The sequence below is a fragment of the Prionailurus bengalensis genome, chromosome B1, assembly GCF_016509475.1.
Source record: "Prionailurus bengalensis isolate Pbe53 chromosome B1, Fcat_Pben_1.1_paternal_pri, whole genome shotgun sequence".
Taxonomy (NCBI): Eukaryota; Metazoa; Chordata; class Mammalia; order Carnivora; family Felidae; genus Prionailurus; species Prionailurus bengalensis.
Genome location: NC_057344.1, coordinates 105,565,927 through 105,574,979, shown reverse-complemented (window position 1 = coordinate 105,574,979; position 9,053 = coordinate 105,565,927). Strand labels below are relative to the sequence as shown.

General features: G+C 38.6%; 1 protein-coding gene across 2 annotated transcripts in view; it reads left to right on the top strand.

Annotated features, from left to right (window-relative positions):
- The first annotated feature begins 1,309 nt into the window (after positions 1-1,309).
- Positions 1,310-9,053, top strand: part of SYNPO2 (synaptopodin 2) — a 172,679-nt gene continuing 164,935 nt past the window's right edge. Inside the window, exon 1 of one of the 2 annotated variants that reach the window (XM_043569561.1) lies at positions 1,310-1,607. In XM_043569561.1, the coding sequence (XP_043425496.1) occupies positions 1,503-1,607 (105 nt within the window). In that variant the 5' untranslated portion in view covers positions 1,310-1,502. The remainder of the gene's footprint in view (positions 1,608-9,053) is intronic. The other variant, XM_043569560.1, reaches the window with a different exon arrangement.

The following is a 9,053-nucleotide window of genomic DNA, read 5'->3' as shown; positions in this document are numbered from 1 at the left end:
GAGGGACATGAGAAGGTGGAAAAAGAACATGTAAAAAGTTCTTTTTCTTTTGTTCTCAGAAGTCATACTTTAGGATGTCACTTATAAAATTATATTTTTTCAAAGAAAGACTCTGGGGAAGCCAATTCACCTCTCTGAAGAGAATCAAACTTGAGATGCCTGTCTGGTCCTCATGCCCTTCAAAGGGTCTCTTTGAGAGCCAACAGTCTCTGGTTATGTTGTCTTCCTTACCCCAGTGAGAAAGCACAAACAAAATCACTTGACACGTTTGGCTTCTGGGGAACAAGGCTGTATGGATGTTCACTGCACAGTGCTTCCTAGTACTGAAACAGGCAGAGCGTCTGGAAGTCAATTTTGTTTGGTACCACATGTAACACAAATTACCATTCCCTACAGGGATGAATGTCATGGAAAATAAAAACATTATGGGAAAATAAAAATGTTCCATTTGCACGATTTTTGGTAGATTATATTCAGATTTTAAAACATTGAAATCAACTTTTATTTTGGACCACCCAGACTCAGGAGAAGTGATGAGGGATTATAAAAATAAAAAACTTGTAGGTGACATTGTATGTAGTTGGCTATTTTGGTTTAAGAAGTTTCCTTCCTGCTGAACAGGGAAGAAAATGAAACGCTTATTTAAATTTAAAGCAATCCAAACCATTCAAGAGCGCTGTTAAAAGAATATAATTTCCAGGGGGAAATCCTTCCCCTCACCTTTTCTTCTCCTCCTTCTCCCTCTCCTCCCCCACCCCCCAACCACATCCTCTGGCTCTAAAATGTATATACCCATCTGATAGTTCAAAAAAAGCACTTTTCAGAGTAGGAGGTTTTGAGGGAAAAACTCAAATGTTTTGCTTTCTTTTATTTCCTCTTATGGGATTAGTTCTGCAGGCCGTAGACAGTAAAAACTTAGAAAAATAATAATTTCATCCACTTTCACTCCCTTTTGTTGTTTCAAACGTCAATGTGGTTCTTCTTAAAACATTTATTTGAGAGAATGGAATTGTCTAGTAGTTGAGTTCTCAGAGCTCATATTAGGAGATGACACTCGTGGCCTGGAGATTAAAACCTTCACGTGTTCTCTACTATTTATATGATTATTTAATGAAAGTTTTCAATCATTCTTTAAGTGCTGGCATTAAACGTGAGTGCTAGGGAACTCTTGCTCCACCGCCCCAAACCCGCTCCAAAAGAGGACCTTCTGCGGTGAGCGAGTCTCCTTCCCTTGCTTGAAGTGGGCTGAACAAAGGAGCGTGACGCAAAAGTGGGCGGTGTCCTCGATGCCAGGGAGCGCTTCTGCCTCCTTGTGAATAATTCTATTAGCTGCGCTAGTTCGCGGCAGCGGCGGCCGGGACGGCGGCCGCAGCAGGAGCTCTGCCTCTGCGCTCCCCAGCCCTGCCTCCTTGGAGGCGCCTGGGGCTAAGCACACATCTCAACCGCACGGAAGCCTCGTCTGTCTTTTCAGGCTCTTCATGCTACCCAACTAAAAGGAGAAAATGGGCACGGGGGATTTTATCTGCATTTCCATGACCGGAGGGGCGCCCTGGGGGTTCAGATTGCAAGGTGGCAAGGAGCAGAAGCAGCCCTTACAAGTTGCTAAGGTAGGACCTCCGAAGAGATGTTATCACCGCTCTGTGCTGGGAGGGAAGGAAGGCAACCTGTTGATGGTTTTATCAAGTGCTGATTCAGAAGGTTATGTATTGGTCTGATTTTGGCCCTGATGCTAACTTTTCCCAGGATGCGGGTTTGTTCGTGTTTCGAAAAAACTTTCGAGTAACATATAGCATATATACAATTAACCAGTAACTGAAAGAAAAAAAAAAAAAAAACAAGAGTGCCATACTTATCAGCTGAAGAAAAGTCTAGTTAATCAGCTTCTCTGACAACCGGCAAGACACTTGGGAAGTTTCTTCTAGGCAATATAGAATATGCAGTTGCGTTATTGTTTCATGTTACTTTACTTGGTTCTGGCAGAAGAGAAATGCTCAGCTCAGCATAACCAATTAGCTTGGCTTTGGGGGACTCTTACAAAGCGTTGGTAGTGACATTTACAATACAGCATTTCTTAAAAGTCCAATTTGGGGCTATAATTTTAAATATATGATGAAATGTCATAAAATCTATTTGAAAGAATATTCTCTTAAGGATTTTACAAATAAATGCAAAAATCTACCATCATGTGTACTCACCTAGTTAAGTGCTCAAAATAAAATTCAAAGACATTAGAAATATATTGTAAGTAACTTATAGGAAACTTTGAAATGCATGCAAAAATGATTTTAAATGTTTTTGTTTCCATCATATTGATTGTTTCTTGCTACCAGTTTGCTGGAAGGGATCCGATATAGTTTACATTGGGATTCAGATAAAATAAACTTTAAAATGCATGAAATTAATGCAGACTTTTGCCTGATTTGGATACCAAATTGTAGTATTGTATGAAAAACATGTTTGATTAATTTCTTCTTTATAATTATATTAAAAATGGATCTAGAACTTTATGAAATATGTGGACTACTGGCCTTTGTAGTTATTCTTTCTCTTGGCTTTGGCTTTTTTTTTTGAAAAAAATTTTTTTTTATGTTCACTCTGAGGAAAGGAGCTTCTTTGAAATTTTCTGCTCCCAGGCTTCCATCGAAAAATCCTTTTGTAATGTGATGGTGGAATCCTGCCACCTAGTGAAAATTTCAAACATCAAGAATGAAGCATAAGACAGAGGGTGAAAAGCAGAATTTTTAGAACTGGAAAGTTTCTCAGAGACTTCCAGTTCAACCGCGGAGTTTAGATAAGAGCCCAGAGAGTTTAAGTAACTTTCCTCTGCTTTAGACTAGCAGCGATCGAAGAATCCGGAAAGGAGGTTTCATTGTGTTGCTTTAGGAGTCCATGGCAGGAAGCATCAGACAAAACAGTAATGACAAATTTGGAGTATGCAGAATTCACGACACTGAACTGGAGTTGTTCTGAGTCTAGAATAGCAGTTGGCTGGCTCCAGTTACTGAGATTTGGGTTCTAATTCCAGCTCTGATCTAACTTGTAGCGGGCCTGTGACAAATCTCTCACCCTTCCTGACTCATCTGTTGTGAGGTGTTGGGGGTGGGGGGAGAAAGAGGCAAACATTTTGAGTGCTGTACAAAAAGAGAGAAGTAAAGAGGAAATTGTACTCTACCATCAGTGAGGTTCTAATATTGCTCTAGTTTTATTGTCCTAATAGTATGCAACTTTAGAATCACTTGCCTCCCAGTTAAAATGTAGGGACAAAGGTGGCTAGATGCTGTTATTCCAGTAGTTCTTCTGTGGCCAGACCTTAAGAATGGGTTGGGTATTGGGCTTCTCCTGAGTCCGCGATGTGCTTATTTCAAAGTGGACCTATTGTCCCTCTCTCTCTCTGCCCCTCCCCTGCTCACAATCTGTCTCTCTTTCTCAAAAATAAATAAACATTAAAAAAAATTATTAAAAAGGGAGGTTACCTGAGTGGCTCAGGCGCTTAAGTGTCTGACTTCAGCTCATGTCATGATCTCATGGTTCCTCTGTTAGAGCCCCGCATCGGGCTCTGTGCTGACACCTCAGAGCCTAGAGCCTGCTTCGGATTCTGTGTCTCCCTCTCTCTTTCTGCCCCTCTACTGCTCACGCTCTGTCTCATTCCCTCTCAAAAATAAATAAGCATTAAAAAAATTCAAAGTGGAACTATTGTGTGGTGATTTTTTTTTAAGAACTGATTTTGTTTTTGAAGAATTGCTAGTGAACAGTGCTTTGGGAGCATTTCTCTGCCGATGATGTCTCTATTGAAAGGATTCAGAGAGGATATTACATGTCTGAGTGTAAAAAAATTCGATCCTTCTCTTCCCCCCAAGTCAACTTTCCTAAAATACCCTGGCAATATATTTGTGGTTTTAAAAAGACCATTATTAAAGCATTTGAATGTTTGCTTTAGTTTTCTAGTTTGTGATAGTATAGTGAATTGTTGATTTAAAAGTATTATGAAGTCGTCTGGATGTTTGCCTTAATTCTTGTGTGTGTGTGTGTGTGTGTGTGTGTGTGAGAGAGAGAGACAGAGAGAGAGAGAGATACACTACAGACTACAGTCTACTTTTCCCCATATGTAAAAAGTGACTAGAAAGCCTTCAAAAGAAGAAAAATTTCTAAGTTACTATGGCAATGCCTACTTTTGTTGGTCTATTTTTTCCACTTAACTCAAACTCACATTTAATTTCTTATGCTAGCGTTATTTGTTCTAGAAAACTCTTGGAGCAAAGTGCTTGTCACTTTGTATGTTATCAAGTCTATGACCTCACTGGGATTACTGTTTTTCATTTAAAACATCGAGTCCACTCAGTTCCAGGAATGGTCCCTGGGCTCAAGGTGAAATGAACATGGCATGGACTTCCTCCTCTTCCGAGTTACCTACAAGAAGGAGGATGGAGAGGAATGGGGTAGAAAGGCTGGGTAGGGATGGTTGCTAACAAACACAATGCTCACAGTTTTGAAGAACATGCAAAGGATGAATTTGGAATTGAAGAAAATATACATTAACAAAGAAAAGGAAATTCCAGACAGTGCTTGAATCATGCTCCCTTAAAATGGGGACACTACAAAGCAGTTCTATAGATAACAAATTTTTGGCTTGTTTTAAAATATCTAGTGTTCAGATTTTTTATAATTCTGTATAAAATGAAAATCTAACAAGCTGAAATAATGAAAAAAAGCTAATCTAATGTTATTAACAATGAGTAGAAATTAAGTAGATTATAATTCCCTATAAATTATAAATTTATAAATATGTAAATATAAATATATAAATTATAAATATCCTTCTAGTGACACATTTAGTCACTTTTGAGAGATGTTCAAACCTTTTTAGTACTTGACTGGCTGACTGAACTGTAGGCAAACTCCAACTTTTAAAGATCACTGATAGAAATATTAATAATCAAATTTTTATAACATTGAAGCTCAAAGCCATAAAATTTGGATTTATTTCAAGAATAAATTGAACTTTGGGGTCTCCTGGGTGGCTCAGTCGGTTGACTATCTGACTCTTGATTTTGGCTCAGGTCATGATCTCCTGGTTTGTGAGATCAAGTCCTTTGTCAAGCTCTGCACTGATAGCACGGAGCCTGCTTGGGATTCTCTCTCTCCCATTCCCTCTGCTCCTTCCCCACTCATGCTCCCTCTCTCTTTCTCTCTCAAAATAAATAAATAAACATAAAAAAAGAATAAATTGAATTTTTACAAGGCCCAAATAATCAGTAACAGTTGTCTGGTTTTTAAATGTTTATATATCTTTTAACTTATGTTCTAAATAGATGTTATAGAAAACAAATATCTCTAATACAGAATCATAGGACAATATTCTGTAAGGTATACTTTGAGAATATCATTCATAGAAGTAAATTTATTGAGACCTATTTATAACATAAAACTCCATTGTATGTGTGCAAACATTCTTAGAAAAACTACGTTAGCACTTTTACTTACAAAACTCTTTTTTGGAATACGTACTTACGTGGCTATGTCTCTGGGTATGCTCTTGAGAATTTGGGAAATCTTCATATAAAGAAGTGGGGAGAAATTTTTGTTTTACAAACAAATCTTATGAGCAATTCAGAAATAACTCACATTTTAAATATAATAAAGAAAGAAATGTGCACACTGTATCCTTTATATATGTTAGAATGTTTAGCACTTTAAGCTTTCTTTAAAACGTATAGACACTATGGTACTTATAATTCTCTTATTGAATTTCAATTCAAAGTTTCAAGTAGCTTTTATTAAAATTGAGATGACAGATTACAGTCATCTATTTTATGGGCAGAAGTGGATTTAATGATTCTGTATGTCCTCTCTGTAAAACTTTAAATAAAGATGTGGTATTTAGGTAAGGCACAATCAAGTAACATCATCTTACCCATTAGTACCATCAGTGAGGTCTCTAAAATGTTTCAAATAAAATAATTCCAGAAGCATAGCTACTTCTAAAGGGAAAAAGAAATATTTTAATGTGTTTGAATATGTGTATTTGAGGATAAATGCTCTTTACTACATATGGAAAGCTGGTAACATCTTTATCACTTCATTTTGTTAAGTTTTTGAGAGCTTTCTAGAAATTCTAATAGCAGGTATGTTTACAGAAGTCAATGCATGCTAGGTAAATCTATTAAGCATATGTTATTTAAATCTTTGTTTTGGAATTGTGGGTTTTAAGACAGAACACTGTTGAAAGACAATGAGCTAAAATAATGACTATGCATGAGCTTTACCATTATCGGGACACGGCATATATGTAACCAACATTTATCAAGCTATTTTCAGGGAAATGTTCTTTGTAATATTTTCTTTGCAGGTATTTTCCAAATGACCCCCAAAACTCAAGAAATAGTATGAAAAATATCTTCATTTTAGAGATGAAGGAATTCAGGCACAGAAAGGCTATGTTACTTGTCAAAGGTGAAGCTGTAAAAAATGGTGGGATTTGATTGCAAATCTGACTTCTCCTGAACTGATAGAAACAGGTACCTGAGAGAATGAAAGTAGGCTAAGATGGTGCCCCAAAGGAAGTTTGTAGAAAAACAAAAAACAGTGTGGTCTTCATCCAAATCCGATTTAATTGGCCAAGGGAGCCCCAGGTATCAAGATTTATAAACATGCTAAAGACAATTCTAATGTGTGGTCAAGATTCAGAACCGCTGCTGTAGAAAGTTGAGGCCAGATAAGTCAGTCACCACAGGGCTTACTGAAGGGTGGCATGAGACATTCTTCCGGCACTTTCCCACTGCCCCTTTCCCAGCTGATACAAGAGAAGGACCAGAGAGACTCAAGAATTGTCTGGGTCTTTAGCATGGTGATTAAGTCATCATTAGTAGTGGGAAGATTTTCCCTTTCTGAAGCCAAGATCTATGAATTGCAGGGAGGCAAGGAAGTGCTGGGAAGCTTAAAAATGATCATTGTAAAGACTGGAGGTGCCTGCAAGAGGGGAACCTGGCAAGCTATTCCCTAGCAGAACGTCTTCTTTGTCAATAGAATTGCTGGCTTTCCTAGTGCCATGTGAACGGTGGGATAAGAAGTAGGGAGTGGTGGGTGGGGAGAATAAAACTGGATAAAGATGTAAGAAGAAGGAGAGAAAAAGAAAGACAGAGATAGAGACAGAGAGGGAGAATGAGAGAGAGCAAATAGGAGCTTAACTGTTTGGTAAGGCAAGGATTCTTGCATTTCCCAGGTGTGAAAGACTGTCACAGAAGTGATGGGATTTGAACTGCCATGCCAGTACCCTACCCAGATGGGCCAAGCTCTTAGCTAGGGATTGGCAGGTGCAAGCTGGCATCCTGAGGGACTGTTAGAGGGCTTGGAAGGGAGCCTAGCAGGAGCCCTATTTCCCAAGTTAGGGAACTGTGGCAAAGCTCTCCATGGCTCTTTGAAGAAACTACACAAGTGCCCTAGCATCTGGACGCTGGCCACAGAGTGGACAGAGATGGCCACTCAATATTAACCAGAGAGAAGTGCAACAACCAGGGAGAAATGCCACCTCATTCAGTTATGAATAAATATATCTACCATCCCCCCCTTTCTCCAATCTTCCTGCCTTCAACTTGGGAGGAGTTCTAGGGAGGCAGAAAAAGAACAGCCAACACCCTCCTGCCCACACCAAGCTCTGGAGCCACAAACCGGCCACGGTGCTTAGGGAGAGAGCCTAGAGACAGACATTAGACTGAAGCTGTAATTCAGCTAGACTGTTTTAACAACCAAAAGCCAACAGAAATGCGTGGGATTTCTGACCAAAGTATTATTAAGGGAGGGATTTGGTTTTATCATAGTTGAAAGCAGTTACTGGAAGACATGAAAGTTTCCTGTTTATAACTGAATGAGTTGACACTCCTCAAAGACATCAGTTCCGTAGGTTCATATTATCAATTTCATGCATTTCATGTATGTTAGCTTGAAAATTTACCATCTTCATCACCCATAGAAGGAAGGTGCCTACTTTTAGTTAGTCTAAAAAAGTGTTTCTCGAACATTACTGTCGGAGTCCAGAACTCTCAATTTAAAAGTAAGTACTCTGGGTGCCTGGGTAACTAGTGGGTTGAGTGTCCAACTCTTGATTTTGGTTCAGGTTGTGAACCCAGAGTCGTGGGATTGAGCCCTGCGTTGGGCTCTGTGCTGAGCATGGAGCCTGCTTATTAAGATTCTCCCTCTCTCTCTCTCTCTCAACCCCTACCCTACCCCCCAAAATTGAAAGTAAATACTCTGAACTTTTATTGGATATTAATCAAGGTGATTGTTGTTCTTAATGAAAGTTTTTGCAAGTCCAAAAGTCAGTATGTAATGTCATTGTGACATACATATTATACCTATCTAAATAATATTTGTATGTTTCTCATGGCAATGGTTTTAAAATATGAGCTTCCAAAATAATTTAAACTACTTCTATCAGTTAAAAAGTGTTCAAGAGTAGAAGCTAATTTATACATTTAGCTAAAAATACTTCACATGTGTATATCTTACAATCGTCCAAGTGCGTTAACATGTGTTATCTCATTTGATGCCACGTGAATAGACAAAGTTTTATTATCCTCAGTTTTTGGATGAAAAAACTGATTCTGAAAAAATAAATTATTTGCAAAAAGATTATATAAAGCAGTTCAAAGTCAAATGTAATTCTTTCCCTATGGCAGGGGCATCATGCCTCTCTCTGTATCACTTTGGATAAAGCGAATGGGCTATCATTTAGTAATGCTGAAAACTGCCATAACTTTGACTTGGAGTTTTTTTTAAAATTTTTTTAATGTTTATTTATTATTGAGAGACAGAGAGAGACAAACCGTGAGCAGGGGAGGAGCAGAGAGAGAGGGAGACACAGAATCTGAAGCAGGCCCCAGGCTCCAGGCTGTCAACACAGAGCCCGACGTGGGGCTCGAACCCACGAACTGCGAGATCATGACCTGAGCTGAAATCGGACGCTTAAACGATTGAACCACTCAGGCGCCCCTGATTTGGAGTTTGTATGAAATAGTATGTCACCATCTAAGACTTAACTCTCAAAAACATTTATAATA